This window comes from Anopheles ziemanni, chromosome X (genome assembly GCF_943734765.1).
Source record: "Anopheles ziemanni chromosome X, idAnoZiCoDA_A2_x.2, whole genome shotgun sequence".
NCBI classification, from domain to species: Eukaryota; Metazoa; Arthropoda; class Insecta; order Diptera; family Culicidae; genus Anopheles; species Anopheles ziemanni.
Window position 1 is genome coordinate 3152925 of NC_080707.1, and position 23012 is coordinate 3175936.

Consider the following 23012-nt stretch of genomic DNA (forward strand, 5'->3'; position numbering starts at 1 on the left):
CCCCACAAACACACACACACACACACACGCCCGCACGCTAACAAACTCCACTGATTAGCGCATTCCTTCCTTTCCGCGGGGTAGGATGGGAAGGGAGGGTAGGAGGGAGCGTGAGATGAGCCGACCTCCATACATGAATCATCATATCAGCATCATCATCCGCCTATCTGAAGCGTGTACAACACACCCTGCTTTTTGCGCCTCGGTACGATGATATTATTGTCTGACTGAGTCTGCGTTCGCTAGTTGCAGCCTTAGTCTCTTCTGCACTCACGTGACGGCTCCTCCCCCTCCCCCCCCCCCCCCCCCCCCCCCCCCCCATCCCCCATTCGTCTCTTCACAGCATCCAACAACGTTATCGTAGCTTTACGTGTTGTTTTGTGGGATGTTTTGTGTCCACACACGCTCTGGCGCCAGTTAGAGTGTTTAGTCCCCGCTGCAAAATCACAAAACAGTGGAGTGGGGGGGGCGGGGGGGGGTCACACAAGATTGATGATTTAAGAGGTTCACCGTAAATCAACGATTGAATATGGCAACACTCGCATTATTGCATCAGCTTAGGCAGAAATAGAGCGCACCTGCTGTTTCAGAACAATATGCGAGTGAAAGTGAGAGTTGGAAGTAGTAGTGCGTCACTACACCCCGCTCGATAGAAGAGTCAACAAGGGGTCAACTACTAACGTGTGGAAAAGAGAGGGAGAGAGAAGGGATTTGAATCGATCATTGATCATTGTGTGGTTTTTGCTTCGTTGGGATTTGAACCCACGGCTGCCACCGTTCTGAGCGGGGTAGCCGCTTTACCAGCTACACTACCGTAATGGTTGAGAGCGAGGAAGTTAGTAGGCGTTCAGTATTGGCCCAATTTTCCCATTCTCCGTTCATGTGACCTGTTTAATGTTTTTACTTAGATTATTTTACTTATATTATATTATTATATTATATTTTACTTAGAGAAACTAACGAACGTTTGGTTTTGTTTTTCTCCATTGCAGAGGAAGAAATCGACGTGGTGTCGATCGGTGATAAGAACCTCCCGACCAACCCAACCGCACGCAACCGGCGGCACCTGGAGTCGGAGGTGGCGAGCAAGATTCGCACCGCGTCCTCCCGCCCACCGAACGGGGCGCTCCACTACGACCGGCACGGAGGCAGCAGCTACCATCACCACCATCACCACCACCACCACCCGCACCATCGCCAGCAGACGCCCCAGCACGGGCACGACGATGTGGTTGGTGGGTCGACGCGCGGTCAGCCGCTGCTCGGTGGCATGTATCCGACGCCCGCGGGCTCGACGACGATATCCGGTGCGAACACGCCGCTGCCGACCGGAAGCGGATGCCACAGTGCCGCCTCGTCGCCCCCGCCCCCGGTCGCTGCGCCGTCGTCGATGTCGCGTCGCCGCACGCACGGTGCCGCCGGTAACAAGCGCGGCACGAGCGGAGCGGCCGGTGGCCCGTCGACGAAGCGGATGCGCCAGCACCACAGCAAGCGCTCGTCCAACGGCCACGAAGGGCGGTCGGGCGCGGATAGCGCTGGCGGGACGCCGCACGACGAGCTGGACACGGCCGAGAAGCGCAACCTGCACAACGACATGGAGCGGCAGCGGCGCATCGGGCTGAAGAACCTGTTCGAGGAGCTGAAGCGCCAGATACCGAACCTGCGCGACAAGGACCGCGCGCCGAAGGTGAACATCTTGCGCGAGGCGGCCGCCCTCTGCAACCGGCTGAACCGCGAGTCCGACCAGATCAACGAGCTGCGCCAGCACCAGAAGAAGCTGTACGAGCGCGTGCGCTTCCTGCGCTCCTCCATGCACACCCAGCGCGCCCAGCACGCCACCCCGGTGGCCGAGTAAGAAGGTGAGCGTTTGGGGGGTGAAGGGTTGATCGCGCGAAGATGGCCAAAACCAGTGAAGTAGAGCAGGGATTCGATAGACGATATCTATAACAAACAAACATACATACATACATATATATCTATATATCCTTATATACATGCCACCTTTACACCTCATTTATAATGCAATTTCGTTGTCAAACCATATTTGTCCTTATATTTGTTAGCGTACAATTATAATTACTTTCCATCGCAAACTCCGAGCACGATAGTGTGGAAACCGATGGTGGGTAGGCATTTAATTGTTGAATTCTATACGAAAATCATCATGATTGATAAAGGAAAAAGATGAAATAGAGAGAGAGAGGGAGAGAGAGAGAGATGGAGAAGGAGTGATATGTGAGTGAGAAGGAGAGAGAAACAAAACAAATAGTTCCTGTATATTTTTTTTTCCTCCCCATTTTGAAATTGAGAATTTTGCTAGCATTTATTATTTTTACTCATAACGAATTGGAGCAGCAAAACCCTAGCGATATAAGCACACACACACACACACACCCACACATACCGAGCAGGATTGAACCCAATCCCGCAGCATCAAACTCCTCCACCCCACGACACACAATAGGCACACAAAAGATCGGTGCAACTGAACGTCATATTAATCAGTCTGGACTTGTATAAGGATAATCGCGTGTGTGTGTGTGTGTGCGTGAGTGTGGCTGGCAAAGCACAGCAGTACGGGCTAGGGATGGTTGTACATAGGTAGCTGCGTAAGGATAGCATAAGTAACAAGTGTTTTCTTGGCCCATTGTTGATAAAGAAGAGAAGAAAAAAAACATGGCTAGCAAACACGCTTGTAGTAAGTCAACCTTTACAAATGATGGCACGACGGTGGGGCGGGAGGAGAGGGTTGAGGAAGTGAGATGTGGAAGTCAAAGGAGCATTTACGTTTGGAGGATGACTGCACTAGTTTACCGTTTTGTATGTAAGTTTAAAAACATGATCAATGCTAACACCGGCGCATACATACTACGCAGTTCGCAAGTCTGTGTATGTGCGTGCGTGTGTGTGAGGGTGCGCCAGAAACGCAATCAAGAGCTCTATTTTCTTTAGTTCTTACTATTAGGTAGTTTTTTTTCTAATTGACTTTTCTTGAACAATATTTTCTTATTATATTTCGCTATCAATGTATGAGTTGGCAGAGCCTTCGATGTGCTTAGCTTAGGATGTTGTGAGGAAAGATGAGGCAGTAGGAGTACGAAGGGGGGTGGAGAAGTGTCGGGCGAGAAGGGCTATTGCGTCGTGGGCGGAAGGATCGTTCGTTCTTCTCGCCCGGCATGCAACTATGTGTTCATTTCTTGTTACGATAGGTAGGAAGCGAGAGGGGGGGAGGGTCGTGCCGTGCGCTAGCGGAAGCGGTGGTAGTAGTGATAGGCAATTAGTTATTCCTAGGTTTAATCCGTAAACGGTAAACTACTGGCAATGTCTAGGAGCGATAGTGTACAGCTTAAGGGCTAGTGTAAGACGATGCTTTTATTTTTGTGCCCAATTTTTAGGAGTGCCCAGTTTTTGTTGATTTATCCTATTACAGTTACATTTTAGGGTTTTTTTTTTATTATTACATTTGTTTATTGATTAATTGTGAACATTTATAAACGTAAATATATATATGAAATGTGTTTGCCATAGTAGGCGCGGTAGCAGGCGATAAATCGAATCGATTTTACCTTTTGCTGACCACTCTCCGACGGACACGAAAAGGTAAACAGAACAACCCACACACAGCCACAGCCACATACACACACACATACCTGAACAGGGACATCGAATGTACTACCTTCTGCACTTAATGCCTATTTTATTTCAATGATTCAAGCTACTTAGACCCTTAATCCACCCTTTTTCCCGTCCCTCCCCACGCAAGGTGTGTGCGTGTGTGTATGTGTTGTGTGTGGCAGAACAGTTTCACGGTCATGTTAGAAATACTTCTGTCAAAGCTTTCCAGCGAGAACAGTGCGTTTGCTTCCGCCAAGGATTTGTTAAGATTTGCGTATCATCCTAGCGAATCGGTGTGGAGTAACATTTATAACAAAAAAAAGGGAGGAAAATAAACGCCCGGGATGGAGGGAGAGAGAGAGAGAGAGAGCGGTTCACAATTGATGATATTGGGAGGGAGGCAACAATTCTTCCCACTAAACTATAATGTACAGATTACACCGTAGAAGAACGCGCTTGCTCGGTGCTCCTACCATATTATTATTTTATCAACTAGTTTTATCTACTGTTAACTAACGAGGTGACAAAAGCCCGGGAAATAGATTTACACACGCCACGCTATTACTGTATATCGGAGGATTAGGCGCATCTTCTACTAGATTAGGCGCCCATTGACATACGTTAGTCAGCTGTAAAGTGAAAAGTGCATTCAATTTATTCTTCAAATACCTTTTCTTTTTTTAAGTTGATAATGATAAGATAGATAGGATTAGTGAGGAAATGACAGAACAGATGGAAAACCAGTGGGGTGGGTGGTAGAGGAAGGAGGGAGGGACTGGGGTGGCTAATAAGCCTACCCAGTTGGAAGGCGAGAGTTAGAGAGAGAGAGAGAGAGGTCTAGAAATATAGCTCCTAGGCTCTTATTAAGCCTTTTCGGATTTCAAGTCAAAACCAGATTTCGCTACGTCATACTTTATCCCTTCCTTTTAGCTGATAAGGATCTCAACATATTATGTTTTCTTGACCACCACTTTGTCTGTGTGTGCGTGTGCGTGTGTGTGTGTGTGTTTGCTTTGTTAGCTCACGCTCAGCCGAGATCTCGGGGATGCTGCGTCGTCTCGATGCGAGGAGATGCCCCGTGAGATGAGAATCCCGGCTCACTCGTTGGCCAATGGACTCTGGCGGGGGTTGCGTTCTGCAATGCGCGAGCGAGGGAAAACCACCCGAGGTTGCGAGGAAAAGTGTGTGGTGTGTGGTGCTGTGTGTTCGCGCGTGAGTGTGAGAAAAAAACAGTTCCGGCAGTGTGATTCAACGCCGGTTGCACACCGTGGTGCAATTCCTGTGGTTCCCGCAGCTTCTCACCACAGCCCCGTGTTCTTTTCTCCGTTGCATAACGTCATGTCACGCCCGTAGGAGAAAAACAAGCCGGTGTGTTGCATGATAACGGATGGCGCCAGCCAGGTGGAGTGTCAACACACTACACAGTCCCAAGCGCAGTTGAATTCTATTTCTGCAACCTGTGTGCATCCATGCACGGTGGTTGGGTGTGGGTGTGTTTTATTTGTGTTGTCTGACGAAGTGCTGCGCTCTGTGTGGTGAGCCCATTACTACCAAACGGAATTACACAACAACTGCATGCAGCGGGTACGCTATTTCATAATTTTGCGTCAACGTCTCGCGCTTAATCTTATCGCTCATTGTTTCTGTTTTGTTTCCTCACACACCACAAAACCTTCGCTTACTATGTCGGTGAATGAAAATATTGAACGGCTGTAATTGTTAATCAGACAGCTACTTTTTTTCTTCCTATATTAAACAGAAATTTTCACACACACACGCACACTCGGCTCGATGATTTATTGAATGAAGAGGCACCGGAATGACGCACAGTTCGTGCGGCATGCCCTTCTCACACGCCATCTCACAACACGCCCTTGGGCCCTTCTCACACACTGAAAAGTGAGAGTGACACTTGGCTCACAGTAGTGAGCTTGGTTTTGGTGCGGAAACGCCCAGTGAACAGTTGGCTGCACCTGTCTCGCAGTGAGATGACGTTTCATTTTCCTTCTGTTTTCGCTTACAGAAAGGTGGTCTGGCTTTTCTGAACAGCTGCTGCTCATGCAATTTTTCGACAAACTTAAAAGAGAAAACAAACAAAAACCTATTTCTGCAGGCGCACCATTTACTATTCAATCGTACTAGACTTAGAGCAAACTCGCAATGTGCATACAACCATTTAGCGCAACTACTGTAAATTAATATCGTTACTCAGAGAACGGATAAAAAACCAGTGCTTTACTTACTTATATACATACATATAAAAATTAAAAACATATATTGACATATATATATATAGATATATAATACATCGCAAAATGTTGAGTGAAGTCAAATTCCTGCATGTTTATGAATCACTAAAAGAACGCTATGGTAATGAAATACATAGAATTTAACTACATAATAAACATAGGTATATATTCCAAAGGATTATTTGTAAAAACCGAAAGGAACCTTCAACAAACAAACAAACAAACAAACAAACAAACAAACAAACAAACAAACAAACAACTACCAACCAGCAAAATGCATTTTTTTTTTTGTTTCTTCTCTTCTGATACTTGTTTTTGGCGCCTTAAAGCGACACTGGCGACACATGAGAGACACTTAATTTAGGGATAAACTAAAATCATTGTTAATATTTCTCTCTCCCCCCCGCGCGCGCGCGGATAAAGTTGCAATGCAATGTGTTTCGATGCAAGAAGAGATGGTTGGTGGAAGTGTGAGAGGAGGAGACGGGAAGGGAGGGAGGGAATTTGATATTTGTAGTAGGGAGGAGCCGCGGTTGTTGTTTCGTCGTTGTTTGGAGGTGCGCGTGTAGACGGGAGCTTTTTTTTTGCTGGCTTTTTATAAGTTTTATTATAGCAGGTCCTTTTTTTTATGTTGATGTTACTACTATTCTAACGAATGCTGGCTCAATAAATAAACTGAGAACAACATCGAGTGCAAATAATAGTTTTCCCGCTTTGGCATCATTGTCTTCACGATTATCACAAAATCCAATAAGCAGAACGAAATGAAAGTACGGCAGCGTTTTACCGTAGATTATCCGCACCTTTCGTCAAGATATATGCTGCCGCAATAGGCACGTTCAACAGACAGAGGTGCGCATACTGACTCCCCATTTCTCCGACCGGAGATGTTCTTTCGCTCGCATTTTCGTTCTTGCACAATTAAGTTTTCTTTTCTGTCTAGCGCCACCCCACCTTAAAGGACGCGAAACGTAATTTAACACCATCGCTTTCGGTCGGTTAGCTACTAATCGACGATTCGGCTCGATATGACTAGTTCTAGGTGAAGAATGTTCTTTGTGGGAGATATAATGTGCGTTAATCGTCCTATGCTAAGTAGAAACTTAAGTGTTTTTTTTTTGTTCTCTTCAATTTCCTATTTGAGGTCGAAAATTTCGAACTGAAATCGCCTGAAAACGGGCACAACCAGGTAGCAAACCGCTAACAGATACCAATCCACAATTGATCCAATTGTAACTCTCTTATACAAAAACCACGTAAAAGTAATAGTTAGGGTTGAAGAACATGTTGGAGAGTGCTTGAAAAGCTGTGGGAGAAACAAACCAACAACACAACACTATGATCTATGGTACAATAACAATCTTTCTCTGCGAAAAACTCCATTAAACGTAACTGACCGAAGAAGGCTTTCTTGTTTGTTTGTTATATTTTCTCAAATTCTCCTCCTTTTTTATAACTCGAGGCCGAAGACTCAACCAGGCAAACAGGTCGTTAGTCATTTTTACAGTCATAAGGGATGTAATATACAACGAAAAAAACAAAATGGAATCAACTAATACAGTTAAAACACACACCCCGCACTATATAACTACCATCCGTTTTTTAGTTCTTTAAGGCGATTGAGAGAGAGAGAGAGAGAGAAAGGTGGGGGGTGGAAAAACCTGTTTCTTCTGTTTCATTGATTGAAATTTGTGACGTTTTTTTTTTTTTTAATTACATTTTCCGCCCATACACCCCCCCCCCCCCCCACTTCTTTGGGCTAATTTGATTAGCATGTAAGAGATATGCGCACCCGGAGTCGGGGAGTGGTGGAGTGTGGCGAGCATAATTCTATGTTTTTAGATATTTGGCGAGTAGTAATAGGGAGAAGAACGTACTGAATGAATGAAGCGAGTGTAGAAGTTTGTTTTCGCATTCGAAATGATATGTGGCAAAGTGCTAAAACAAATCGAAACACACGAGCGTGATGGGAAGGCGGTTTGAGGTGGTTGAAGGGGGATAGAGGTTTTTTTTTTGTACAGAACCAGGCAGGCAGGCAGGCGGGAAAAACCCGGACCCGAAGTGTCGGATTTGCGCGTGAGCCGTAGGAGGTGGAGAAGGAGCTGAAAAGGTACGGGAAAGGAGATTTGTACGCGGCTTTAGGAATTCTAGTTAGCGGAAAGCAGAGAACAGGGAGGAAGCGGAAGCGAAAAGATGCGAGATGCAAGAGGGAAAGAGAGACGCTGGGAATGGAACCTAAAATGTCGCCGGTTTGTTGTTGAGTAATAAAGAAAAATACGCAAAGAATGCCTCTTTCCAGCTACAGTCACAGAAAGATTGATTTGGGAAGAAAAGCAAAAAAAGCCAAATTTGTGTTCATGAGTGTCTTTATTCCAGTGGTTCTGCATCCGAAACACGCGCGGAGAAGGGAACCCGTTTTTTGACGGGTTTTGCTTGTAGATGACATGGAAACTGCAACGTCCTGTTCCGCTGGCGAGATCATCGTCGCGACCGTGAAAGAAACATTGTTGACGTTCACTTCGACGGAGAGAGTAGGAAGGGGGAAGGGTTGGTGAGTGGGGGGGGGGGGAGGGTTATTGGAATCAAAATATTGACACACCTGTGCGCGTGGGGTGCGTTTTCCTTCCTTCGGTTGCTAGGCCGGGGTGCGCTCTCCTGTCGCCTGTGTACGAGGGCTGGTGACGCACACACCGTCTGAGTGAGTGGCCTTCGATTTTCCGCCCCGACGGGCGGTTCCGATGGCGCCCGAGTTGCAAGGATGAATGGGACGGCTGGCGGCCGGAAACAGACGCGGCGTTGTTGTGCCGCCTCCTCCCCCCTGGCGGGCCTAAGCCGCTTTGCATGCGATCAATTGTGTGTTACATCACGGGGTGTTCGATGTAACTGCAGGGTTTTGCTGTTACGTCAGTCAGTTCGAGAAGAGGTGCACAAGTGAAAGCGCCACGACTGCGTGAACCCTCTGCATCAGGAGTTGCCAAAGATGGCGGATATTCTAGCCTTAGCCTTAGGAACTTGAACTCTTTGATCTGTTTCTCAAAACAGATACTCTATGTACACCCTTTACAGAGTTCGAATTATGTGACAAACTATGAACTGCCTAAGCATGCTAGACAAATATGGCTCAATTCCTCTTCCCGGGATTTACCAGACATCATTCTTTCTGAATATAGAACTATGTGTAGTCTGGGTCGTCCGGAGACATGACAGTGAGTTATCTCATAAAACTCTACATTATACTGGTTCTTCCATTGCTACTCCAAAGATCTGTCAGATTTAGACTATGTCCATAGTGTGGTAGATATTCTGAGTGGAATTTATTTAGTATCTCAGTATTTAGTTTCCTAGCTCCAATTTCCTCATCGACGTTCCTTGGAAGTTTTGGGAGTTTGTCCTTCCACCGTGGTACGAGTTTGGTCCTTTCAGATAGGCATACAAAATGAGGCTGGTTCGGATTTACCCAAAGGTCGGTGTCCTAGAAGTGCTCCTCTGGCACTCGGCTATCCATTTCTTGGTGGTTTGGGGGCGTGAGGATGAGTGATTTACTTATCTTTTTGGGATCCCCTTAGACACCAACTCTCTTCTGCCCAGTGCGTGAAGAGCTGTACTCAACTTTTAGTAGGTTGCACTTAACAGACAGCGAATAGTCAATGAATCTCGTTCTATTTGCACCTCAGATATTGACTATTTCATCCTCGCTAGGTGACACCTCGGGGCACTAAGTAGTTCCTCGCTGTTCGATGCTAAAAACTGCAACTAACAGCCCGACTTGCCGAACCCTGCGCTAGAACATTCTCGACTCCGCCAATCGCACGGAACGTCGGAAATACTTGAAGAACTAAAACTCACAGAAGTTAGTCATCGAGTTGGGAGGTGGGGGGAAGGTGTGTGTGCATGGGAGGAACCCAGAACTTTTTTTCCTCAGCGCGCAGACCCTTTCACTCGCGTAAGTGTCCCTAGATGTTAGGCCCAAGACACTCGGTTCGGGCCGTCGAACGGTGTTGGGTTCTTCGGCAGCTCTGGGTGCTAATTTTACATCGCACGGAACGCTCGCGTAGACCGCCGCCACACCCCCCCCTTTCCCCGCACCCCTCCGAAAGTGATGGTTCTGGCGTCCATTGCGAAGGTTAAATTTAGTTAGGTCGGAATTCGAAAAACCGGGAATGCCTGTCCCATGATCGAACGTGTTCACGGCTCACGGCAACTTTCCCACATAGGGAGGAGTAGGAGGAGGTGGAACCCTTTGCGGACGTCGGTTGTGCCATCGATCGTTGACCTAAACATAGATTGATCCGTCACGGTCCCTTTTCGGTGCACACATTTCTTTCCCGTTGGATGTCACACACGCCACGCTTAAAATAAACAAATAGATTAGAATAGGGGAAAAAGATTAGAAACCGGGAGGAGAAATACGGAAAGAAACGCCAGTGCCCCCGAAAGCCCCTTCATCCTCCTACCCTTTTCTACCATCCAACTGCATGTGAGACAAATTGAAAAGGCAATTATTTTCCACTTTCTCTCCAGCGTGCTGATTCTAACGCGTCGAAACAAACATCTAATGGTAAGAAAATTGTAGGTTTGTTTCTAGCACTAATTGTTTACTATTTGTATGCATAATTTGACCCTCAATAATTGAAGTGGCGAGCCGTTAACACAAAACCAACATCGTCAAACCACAGCAAAATGGACAATGCACTAAAACCGCAAGAAGAAAACAGGTTCCTAATTGTTATAATTTGGTGTTTTTTTTCACCTTTTCCACCGAGTCGTGCTGTGTATGTGGTTACGTGTGGAGGGAATGAAAATATTTTCCTTACCATTAACATACAGTCAAAAAACTTTGTTTTTTCTTTCAGTTTTTGGTTGGGATTCCAACATTCACTACTCTCATTGATGCCTACTTCATTGTTCACTCTGTTACCACCAGTTTGTTTATCTGTAATCAAACGTTTGTGTTTCTAATACAATTTTGTAAACAATACTTGTCATTAATTAATATATTTCGTTCATATTCCCTGGTTATGGCTTTCCCTAGCTCCCCAAAGCGGTGAATTGGTACGATTTTGCGTTTCGCATACGTTCGATCCTCCTTTTTTGATCCTCCAATTCGCGCCGTTTGACATTTGCTTATCGGTTGGGTGCGCTTTTTTGGCATTTTCGGCAAGAGAAAGGCACGTATCGGTTCGATCCGGTTGGTTTTGTTTTGGTTTTTTATTCATTTCGTCGCTTCGGTTTGCCGTCGCGGCTCGGACAAGGCTCAACACACGTCAACTTCCGCGTGCGGACGCCGGGGCAGCGCGTCGGTCAGTTTTATTTGAATCGATAATGCCGCCTCACCTACAGGCTGCGGAGGCTCACCCGCAAGGGGGCCTTTGCCTTATTTATGTTTGGCCGTGTTTGGGCTTGTTTTAAACATTCTTTTCTTCCACCTCGGCCGGAGGTTGGTTGCGGTTGCGGCTCGAAGGCGAAATTGTGGTGGGAAAATGCGTCCCGGTCAGCGTCTTATGCTGTTGTACGGCTTTACGGCCTCCCGGGAGGCCGTTCACATCGGGCCGTGCCGGGCGTTTAGCGTGGCCGTGTCGCGATGTGTGTTGCGGGGCCTGTACCGGTGAAAACCCACAAACGAAGCCGGTCTCTGCGTCTGGAAGCCGGGGCCAGCAGGAGACGGGAGCCAGCTGGAGGCCAGCACTCGGACTGCTGGGGGGTCAGCATCGGCAAACCGGACGGAGTGACGAACCCGTCTTCTCTATTTTCGCACACTCACACATACACACGCTTCGCGGGCGGGGGGCTGGGGGTGCCGGAATGTGACAGACGACGTGACGTCCTAGCGGGCTTAGGTTACAGCGCCAGGATTGCATTTCAGCACTGACCCTTCCTAGTCACGCTCGCAGTGCAGTTGGTCATGGCTGTCTAGATGCAGTTTACGTTCGGCGAAAGATTGCAATTTGTTTCCCCATAACCCTCCCGGCTTTGTTTTTTTCGGGCGCGGGGAAAGGTATGACGAAAAGCTCCCGGAAGGTGGTGGAGTGGCGAACCCGTCTGAGCCGCTGTCTGAGCCCTGAGAATGTCTGCACCGTCACGTTCGGCTGCAACTCAGCTCACTATCGATGAAGGTAATAGTCCAGGAAAAAGATGTACATTGATAATTGCACGGCAATGAAACACATACAATGGGATGCATTAATATTTAGCAAAAACTTCTCCAAACAATGCAACTCAATATCTAAACCTCATCCTATAATTTTAGCTTTTATTCTTATTCGAAAAAGGCAAGGTTTATCACGTCTGTAATGATCTTCTTCTTAGAATCATTTTGAAGCTGAAAACCACACCTATTCCCTATTAGGATTAAACTACGTAACAAAGTCAATGAGTAACAAAATAACGTATGAAAGATCACAGCTTTGCAATTGGGAAAGCATCTTCAATCGGCCAACCATGGGCACTATCGTAGGACAAATTATTTCATCTGCCACATGTATTCGATAAAGCAAGCAATAATAAATCACGGCGCAAAACCGGTTGCTTTGCAATAAGTGGCATTTTTAGCGTTAGCAACTTTGTGCCAGCGCTGCCATCCGGTTTGTTGCCTTCTTCTGCTGCCCTTCTCCATCGCAAAATCGATCATCAAAAACTTAGAAAGGCCACCGGCGAGATTGGCGAAAATGTTGCGAAACACACGAGAAAAAGCAGAAAAGGTGGGCAAGCGAATGGCGCAGCACATGAGGGAAGTGGTAGGCGAAATGCACGCGTATGTGAAAATTCTAGGCACCAACGGAATGGAAAGTTCCGAAGGAAGAGGCGAAGGAAGCTGTTGTTTCGAGACTGGGAACTGAACTAGAAAATGGAAAAAAAATAATAATAATAAAACGTAGCATCCGCGACGCGCTTTTCGGCCCCTTTCAATTCGAATAGGCCGGCTCTGATTTCGAGTTTGTTATGTGTGTGTGTTTATGGTGACCTTCAAAGATTTATGCTGCGCCCGGAATTCGGTACGAAAAAGAATGAGATAGATTTTGTTTTTGCTTAACGAGCACGCAGGAACTTTGCGTTCCTTCTTTTACCGGTGGGCTTTGAGTTTCGAGTTTCCTCTTCCTCTTTATCCGCTGCGATTCTCACAATCGGTGCGCTTCTTTCGTTCTGTGAAAGACTCATCAAGGTAACCGTGTGCCTGCTTAACTGTATGTGTGTGTGTGTGTGTGTGTGTATGTGCCTAGTCAATGGATAGCCATCTCACCAAGGCGATGTGAATCGAGCATTAGCATTAAACATGAAGCATGCAGCATGAGGACGCAACAGCAGCACCGTGCGGAAGAATCTAGGTGAGAGCCAAGAAGAACGGGGCTAAGAAAACCGCGTGGTTTTCGACGTGCAGAAACATGAAAAGCATACAATTAGGCCCCGGCTGCCGTGGTCGGAATTCACAGGAATAGCAGCGATGAGGTGGCGGTTTTTACCCGAAAAACGTACCCCGAAAAACCCCGAAGCGAATGCAAGACGAATGGGCCGATAAAAACAAGAAACCGGAGAATGGAGATCAACAATAATGTAAAACGGTCTCAAATAAAGGGGTCCTAAAAATTGCTCAAGAAAACGGAGGAGGAAGAACACCGATAGAGAGAGGAAGATAGAGTGAGAAGGAAAAAGGAATAAACAAACTCGCAAAAAGAATCACGCAAAAAAATGGTAGACGACGGTGGAAGAGGAATGTCTAGAAGTAACCGGCGGGCAGTACGACTTATGGGGAGGGAGGGGTTGAGGGAAATGTTTGCAGGAAGCGGTAGGAAAACCGGACGCGGTCCATCGCGGAATTCCGTGCAAAATCGCAACAGAACGCGCCAAATCAGCGCGCAAAGGCAGGTTAAAAAGGAAAGCAGAAGGAATAACGATAACCAAAGCAAACGACGAAAACAGAGGGAAGCTGCGCCGAACGGTGCAAAAGAGGGAGGGTGCGAGCGGGGCAATGTATACACGGAACGATAGGAAAGATGAGCAGAGAAGATAGCGGGGAGACAGACAACAGGCGGGATGGGATTTTCAAACTGGGAAGATGTTCGTTATCGGTTGCCCTATCTGAAAGTGTATGTTGTTTTATGTTCGGAACTGCAATAAAAAGGGACTAAGAACGCGCGTTGCCGAGGTTTTTCAAATTTGGGGTGATTTCAGCTCGGAAGCTCCAATTTAGAATGTCCGTAGTTCGTTTACGAGGGATGATCGATCAAGGGCGTTTTTCTAATCATTCGGTTGATTTTATTATAGGAGGAGCGGTGTTTGGTCCGCTTGCTGCAGTTAACGAATCGTTGTGATTGTAAAGTAAGGTTTCGTCTAAATGAAATATTTACGACAAGCGACGATCTTTTAGGTTTATATGCTCCCTGTTGGAAGAGCACACGTGGTGAAATCCAGCGTTTTCCTTCCATGTCCGCTATTCATCCAAATTTGATTGGGAACGATTTTAGACAATTAATTAATTTAAATGCAAAGAGTAATTTTCGCTTGCTTGTTTCCCATAGTGCGCCCGCTTATCTTATCGCCCGATCACGTCCATTCACGCCTAGCGTTCGTTGAGCTTCGGCCGCAGCTGTCAAAGTAAGGGTCGTGCAGTGCGGTTCGTAGGTCGTTGTGTACGCGTGCAGTGTTTTGGCCGGGAAAAGTATCCGTTTGCCGGGAAAAGTTCGTGATAGTGCGTCGACTGGTGGTCCAGCAGCAGGACGATGTAACGTGTATTGTCGTGATTCTCGGATCCACCGGCAAATCGAAGCGGACGCTGGAAATGGCTGCCAAGTACACGGTTCTGGAGGTGACAAAAATGCCGGCTCGATGCAGGTGAGCGAATGTGCGTGGAGCGTGTGCCCTCAAAGCAAGTGGTGTTTGTGTAGCGTTGTCGCAGCACCGTGGACCGGACAGCTGTTCGGTAGGCGATAGATGAGGAATCGGCGCGTTGTAAAATTGCAAATACCAATGGCGCTCGGCTATCATCCAAGCCACCAGAGTACATCACACTGCAGCAGGTGAGAAGAATGGCCAACCATACGGCCAGGGCAGACCGCATTCAACAACCTGTTTCCTCTACCGATCCGTACGGCCCGATAAGGCTCAAGTTCTCATAGACAGGTTCCACCAGCCGGCCCATGCTCTGGTCGTGATAAATTTATCAGCATATCTAAAATCTTGTTTACTAATCCCCCGAACAAAGGGGTTGTTGCCGACCATTCGGCCTTGGGCAGCAGGAGAATCTCACGGGAAAAAGTCGATCATTTGAATATCGTCAGATCGACCCACGACCGGAGGTGGCGTCCACTCGCAACTCCTTGTGGACAGTAAACGTCACGCAATGTCAGGCAATGTTTCACAATATTGAAGCAAGCAAGTCTTGGGTATGTAGGTTAATTTGCATATAGAGTATTAGAACCGAACAGAGAACCAAAATAATCTCAAAAGCACAATGACGGAAGTACAGAAATAGGTTCACAAAAATAACAGTAAACGAAAACGGTTTGGCAAATGATTTGTTTACCTTTGGTTATACATTGATCCGTCCTAAACTATTTCAATGTTGACTCTGGATCGCTCCCGGCACTACGTCGTGCCTTCAAATCCCATTGGGTTCACTTCCAACAACATATTCTCACCGTGTTGTTGTATCCTAATGTCATCAAGTGTGTTTTTATTAGTTGTCCGCCTGTTAATCTTTCTGCGATCATTATTAGAAAAATAATGACGTTCACAGGTGTGTGTGTGTGTGTGTGGTGTATGTTTGACCGTCATTTGTTGTAGCCCACTCCAGCCGCTTGCACCTGTTCGCAATTGATTGCGGAGGGTTTCTCCTAGGCCCGGGAAACCCTTTTTTGGGAGCGCCATATGGTTTCGCCGGGATGTTTTCTAGCTTTCCCATTTGACCGTGGTGCGTTTTCGTTTTCCGTTCCTTCCTATTAGCCCCGCGCCGCCTTTTGTTCTAGCGTACCCCCTGCGTCCCCGAGTTCTAGGCTAGGCTCTAGGCAATGCACCACCCTGGAGCGTTAGGATTTTCGCCAGTCATGGGCATTTTTAACCGCCGTGGCACCGTTTTTCCGGTCGCGTTGATAGGCACTTAATGTTCGTTTGCCGTACCCTGTTCCGTACACCAGGGCCAGGTCCGGGAATGCAGGTGCCTTCGTTGGCGAGATGAGATTTATTGGTGGGAACAAAAAAAAACCCAAAACAAAACAAAACAAAAATGAACTTCCCTCAACTACGAGGCGAAGCCAATGAACAGGCACACTAAATCAAATCACCTCTTCAGCTGGACGCGAGATTGCAATCGGGAGGTAATTTTGTCCGGGGGAATCGAACCCCGGCTGACGGTGTACCCTTCGGATGACGATCGTCGTGGCTTACCGACGCTTCCTAGCCGCCTTTCCCATCTTCCCATTCTTTTCCGTTTCGCTTGATTCAAAACGCAATTAAAACTACGCCTGCACGTCCAGGGCTTAAAATTATATATATTTTTTTAGTTTTGTTTTTTCGTGTACTAGATGAATGAGCGATTGCTCCGCGGCTTGATTGCCGGTGGTTGCTTTATTTTTATCACTTTACACACTTGAAGGCAATTGGCAATTAATGTAATGTCCCGAAAAATGGCGGCCCTAACGAACCTACCTCGGACACAAAACCCGAACGACTTCGGATGAGTAATTTCCGTAGGAATCGATCGAGTTTACGCCGGGCACGATTTACACCCGATCGTTTAAGTGCACAACAGCCGGCTCGGAGGCTCCGGAGGGCCAAAAACCTTGACGTGACTTGCGTTGACTAGGCGAGAGAGGAGTGTGGTCGTAAAATGGGCTCCATTCCGCCTGAAGAGGGCATCCTCGGTCGAGCTGGTTCTGATCCGTCGGACGAGCGGACGATTGTGGAATTTCAACAGCGTCGGGAAAAGGACTGCTGGCATGCATAAATTATAGAGCGTTAGCATTGCCGGCGGCCTGTGTAGGGCGATGTAAGCGCGGCGACTACTTCTCGTACGACAGCTTATCCGGTTGCCCGCTTTCACCTCTTACACCTGCAGCTGCAGCAAACACCTTGAACGTCTGCACATCAGGCATTAATTCTTATTGCCTCCTGCCTTTTTGCTTCCCTTCAATCTCCCCCCCTGTCAAGTGTACAGAGGGCAGAGCAGACGACGCACCACCTGCTGGATGTTGCCACGCCGTGACCCACTTTCGGGAGCGTGCCCTCCCGATCGTATCCTTTATCGGTTTCTCAATTCGCGAACCAGTGTGTGACTTCCCCTCCCGGGGTGGGTTCGCATTAAGGGGAACGCTAGGCTGTCGCTAGGTTCAGCCTTCAAGTGTAAGGGATCAAACGTTCTCTAAAGTTCGCTAGCGTCACTTGTTCTTCTAGAGCGGTTTGGAATGCCGATGGGGATTTTTCCATCGCTGTGGGTACCCGCGGGATCCCGCTGTCGACGCAGGTGTACACGAGTGAACCTTCGTTTCGGGAGTTCAGGAATTACGACGTTCTACCGGCGAGAACTCTAACATAGCCCCGGTCCAGTCGGTTCCCACATGGAATACATTCGGACAAACGCGGCACAAAACACACATACCTACACACACACACACACACACACACACAGATGCCAAAACCGGTCCAAAGCCGGCATCAACCGGCTTTGACCATCGTTGTCAAATTCATTCAATATTCATGAATCCTCGCGAGGTCCGAAACCCTGATGGATTTTCGTGCCGTGGGTGGGGAGGGGGTGTCGGGGCGGGTGTGTCAAACTGTCAAAAATGCGTCGACGGCGAGGTTACGGACTCGCGAGACGTCGCGCTAGCTTACTTTTGATGATTCTCACACACTTCAAAACGCGTTTGCTCGAACGCAGACAACTTCTTCGGTGCCTTCGGTTTCTTTTGGGTGGTGGAAGGGGGGGTGGAGGGGAGTTTTAGCGGTACCCAGTAAAGGGAACCGATGAAGGGTGCGTGTGTGTGTGCGCGCGTGGTTTTTATTTTCCTTTGCCTTGCTATTTGGAGAGAAATACCATTAGCATGCAAATGATGATTTCTGTTTTATCGAAGCCTTCCTTCGCGCCTGCCTGCCCAATGCCTGGCTCTGGTGGATTGTAGGGTAACCGGCTTGACACCACCGCCATCCTCCCTTCCTCTCCCTGACCTCCTTCCTCGTTGGCCGCGTGAAACCTTGAATTTGTGCGCGTGTAACCCTCAAATTCTGGGAGGGAGGGAAGAGGATGGCTGGCGGGGGGACAGTTTCCTGTTGTTTCTTGTTCTTAAACCCGAAGCCCCCCCCCTTCTCCACCTCCTAATCGCACAGCTCCCTTCCTCTTGCCCTCCCTAATCCATACCCAGCCGTTTTCTAGCCGGTCTGTTTCTAACTCGGCTTTTCTGCCTTTTCTTTGCCACATCAAAACTAGGCGAGATCGACGGCTGGGGGTAAGGAGGGGAGAGGGAGGGGGGGGGGGGGGGAGGTAAACACTTTCGCTCTCCTGCAGGACCACATTCCATCGCTTGGAGACCCACCTTGCTTGGGCATGCGACTTCGCCGACTGGAAGAATACCTAAGTGTTCCATAGAGGTTCTCCTGGGGGAGGGGGTGGCAACTGGGAGAGGAGGGGGGGGGGGAGGTATCCAAAGGTCATCTTCAATTCCTCCCCCCCACTCCCTCACCCCTCTTTCTACCGTGTCCTTAAGGTTCGCCAGGGTGGCGCGACAAGAACGCTTAGAAAGGGAACCACTTCCGGGCCGGAAATGGCGAACGAACGCTGGGCAAAACCGAAAGTGGCTGCCCATTTGTGGCGCCAACGTTACGTGCTCATACGGGGGCCCAGCTCATCCAAAAATAAAAAAAAACCCCCACTTCTATGCTTCATTCATGCTTATTATGTGTCGCGCATGAATTGATGATGGTATTAAGGGATCGTTTTTTGTTTTTTTTATTCTGTCGTTCTCCCAAGCGACCGTTTAAGATAAACGTCTTGAAGACATTTAATGAGAAAAAGGAAGAGTAAAATTCATAAACACACACACGCAGAGGCCCTCCACTGTTTATATCGAGAGACTTATTCGCCTTTTTTTCCGCGGTTTTGTTCCACCGCGCTTTTTCTGACGCAATTCGGACGGCCCCCATGCAGATGTGTGAATTATTCCCGCGAAAAGCGAGGAATCGCGAAGACAAACGCACCGAAAAAAAAAAAAAAAACTAATGTTAAAATACACATTCCACACATGCTGAGCCAGAACCGTCCGCATCGAAACGGTTTTTGGAATCCAGACCGAGCAAACGAAACAGGTTGCAACGTGTTTCAGCAGGTTCTAACCGTCGGTGGGAGGGAGGGGGGGAGAAGGGGACTTTAAACCACGCACTTGGGAGTACCGAAGGGTTGGGTTGCGGGCCTATGGTTAAATAATACCGTGGGACACTGGAGCTCAGCAAATACGGTACAATTTTAGCTCTAAACTAGAGTTGTGTAATTCCGATTCAGATTCATGAATCTGAATGACTCTTGGTTCGTTTTCGAGATTCATGATTCCCAAAGATTCCAAAACAAACAACAGAAAGGTTATGTCCTCTTCGTTGCTGTGACCGCTTTGATCCACACCAATGAAAGAATCAGATTCGTGAAAGAATCAGATTTATGAGGAATTATTAAGATTTCTCAATGTTTTACGATCCGAATCCCAAAAGATTCGTGAATCAATTTGAGCGATTCTTAGGTGAAAGATTCACATGAATGAATCGCGCCCAAAGACTCATGAGGCACAACACTTCTATAAATGCCTGCAAGCCTAGAATTTCGTTGAGCATAACAGCCCTTAATTTGAAATAGATAAAATAATAGAAACATTTAAAAAAATATTGAAAGTTGTAGTGTAACTAATTAGATAAACGAAAGAAAAACGATGCGTGTAAAATCAAAAACAAATTGGAAAAAAAGGTGGGAAGAATATGAAAACTCAATCAGACGGTTTATTCTAACACAACTTTCTGGCAGTAGCATAAGCCCAAAGTTGATTAGTTTGCTCACCATTTTTGTAACTTAAAAACACACGATAAAAATATAAAAAAAACGTAAAACAACTTATAAAACAAAATATAGCTTTTGATAAGTCAAACTACAAACAATAAAGTAGGAAATACGACGAAACACAAAACGAATCACGAAATCATCTTCGATTGTTTATAAATAATGTTGGTATAAAGTGGTAACCAGCAGACACTAGTTTAACTTCTAACTAACTTAATTAAAAACATACTTTGTTTATTGTAAAACGTGTTTTGTACTTTTTTGGGTATTTTTCGGTTCCGAGCCGTTAACAAGCTATCGTTTAAAATTGTGTTTTCCGTTACGGGAAAAAGGGAGTCAATCCAAGCGACATGTTCTTTGTGCTTTACGACTTATGAGAACTATCCTGCGGTAGATGTAAGTTAGTTTTTGGCTAAAAAACCAAACAGCCAGGGACAGATGGAAAACATCCGTCCCGGGCACGGCATGGGAAAGTCATCCAAATTCCAACCGATCGCGCAACGAATGCCCCCGGTGGAGCAGGTTGTCTGGCCCCCCTACCCTGCAGTCGGTGGTTCTGCCACTCTGGAGATCTGTCGTGGAGTCGTCTTCATAAAGGCAAAAACCCGGCAAATCCCCTAACGACCGCGACGGCGTTGGAGTTTCGTTTGTTTTTTGTTTCTTCTTCTCCCCTGTTTCGATTACGTTTTGCCCCACGGTTCTAAACATCCCCCTTGGGAAATAGGGTTTAAAGCAGGGGGAGTAGAGAGGGGGAGGGAGAGAGAGAGAGAGGCAATTTGTGGTTGAGGTGCGTAGGGGGCAACATATTGAAATAGATTTCACGGCATTTAAATTACGGCCGCACACGCGGGCGTTCGCGGGTCCTTGAGATTTGAACACAGCGCTTCCGCAACGGGCCCGATCCCCCTCTCCCCCTCCATCCTTCAACACTCTTATTCCTCCCCCCCCTCAACTGCTGTAAATTTCCCATCTCGAGTGAGTGTCTGTGTGCAAAGGCGAATGAAAGAACGCGAAGAGACAACTGGCGGATAAGCGAAAACCATTGATAAGTTCGTGGAACGAGAGTGCGGGGTGGGGTAGGTGGAGCGCGGGCGGGCGACCAAGAAGATGGCAACGGAGACGACGATGATGCTGCTCGCTCGCTGGCTCGCTGGCTGGCTCATGATCGTGATCATGGCGATGATGTACTATTTTCACTTTCATCGAGAAACCAGGGCCGCTTTGTGGTGGTGGTACCCCTTTTACTCATTCAATTGAGTGGGCAGTGGGCAGCGGGAGCGGGGGGGTGCGCACAGGGTTATGATGCCTTGTTGCCTTTCTGCCTTCCCTTTCCGCCGTTTCTGCATCGTACGCATCTTTCACCAAAGCGAGAAGACGCCGAACGAAGCTCATGCCAACCGAAGCGAAAGCAAAATGACGGTGAAAAACCCTTAAAAATGAATTTGGTACATGTTGGCCGCTAGCCAGAAGCAGTGAGTGCACAAAAGGGGGTGGGAATTGCAAGAACTGCGTTGAAATCAGCGGTTCTCAAGCCAGGTTCTCGGTATCATTACATTTAATCACAACCAGAATGATACGATAGGATTTAGTGTTCAGAACGTTCTATTCCAAAATGACACTCAAAATAGTAGATATCAGTACATTTTATTTTACCTAACTTCTGTTAACCAATATTATTGAGGAAGTTTTTATTTTGACATTTATTGTAAAAGATCTGATAAGCCATTCGCTCATGCACACAAGGGAGTAGTGTGGAAGGTTGAATATATTTTCAATGATTTTTTTCATGTTGGAACTCAAAATTTTGTTAAAAGGATTTAAGTTTATCTGTTATGACCGAAAAGAAACAAAAGACGTATACGAAAACAGTACTAAACAATTTGACTACGAAACAGAAACGATCAGGATAATCTCGCTTCATTATGTTTGTGATTTATTCCTCCTTATCGTGCAAATACTGTGTTAAAAATGGTTTTCGACAAAGCAAGCTTTCTATTTGCCTATGTCTTTCAGGTTTGATCGTCTTATTGCGGTCGTATTTTTGCAAAAAGAATGTAAATCAGATTTATTTACTGCATAGCTTACAAGTTGAGAAAATAAACAAGTACAGTAAAGTCAGAAAAAGGTTGACAATTGATATTGGAGATGCTCCACTTCATCATCGTAAACAAAATTTCTACACCCGGTTTTGAGTGATCAAAACCAACACTATATAGGATTATATATTGCGTTAGTAAGATCGTGTTTACGGCACGCAGCTTGAGAATCGCTGGCGTGGATGATCGTTTTAAGATCGCGTGTGAGCATCATTCGCATTTTGCAGAACTTTAACAAGATCCTTACGAAAAAAAGGGAGAAAAAAAGAAGAGATAAAGAGAGAGCGAGCGAGAGAGAGAGAGAGAGAGAAAGAGAGAGAGAACGTACAACAAAAAAAAAGGTTTAAAGTGAAAAAGAATCCCACATGAACAAGGAAATGGAATATATATTCCACCATCATGTTTCGGCACTCCCCCGGCCCATCGAAACCCTCTTCCGGCGTATGGTGTGATTGCATCCCTCCTCTTCCTCCCCCCCCCCCCCCTTCCCCCTCCCTTCATCGTGCCCACCCCACACTTCCGCTTGCCCTCGCGGGGTCTATCGTTTTCATCGCATTTTTGGATCGTTGCTCATGGCAACTCATAAATTTGTGCACAACGATGTGCGTATGCGTGGTGTGTGCGTGCGCGTGTGTGTGTGTGTGTGTGCCGCTCATTGAGGGGATGAACGCACACACACATACACACATACACACGCACGCTCGAGTAAACAGAATGCCGAAACCATATCGCGTTGTCGCGCGGGGCTGGTTTCGTTGTTCTGCCGCGCAATAGCCGAAAATAAATTAACATCACGCGGAAGCGAAAAGCGCGTACCCCGAGCGAACTGTTCTCATCCCCCTGGTATACCCCCTCCCCCTGGTTTGAAGCTCAACCGGCGTTTCCAAGACGGCGTTCCGGCCGGCGTTTGTTTTCGTGTCTTTTTTTTTCGCCCCCTTCGTTCGTTTTCAATTCGACCGCCGGCGTAGAGGAGGAGGAGGAGCGGCGCGAGACCCCCAAAACGGTCGTTGACGACGACGACGACGA

General features: G+C 47.1%; 1 protein-coding gene across 1 annotated transcript in view; it reads left to right on the plus strand.

Moving 5' to 3' along the window:
• LOC131290534 (uncharacterized) overlaps positions 1-1855 on the plus strand; it is a 12037-nt gene extending 10182 nt beyond the window's left edge. Inside the window, exon 3 of the mRNA XM_058319686.1 lies at positions 993-1855. Coding sequence (XP_058175669.1) covers positions 993-1855 — 863 coding nt within the window. The remainder of the gene's footprint in view (positions 1-992) is intronic.
• The last annotated feature ends 21157 nt before the right edge of the window (positions 1856-23012 follow it).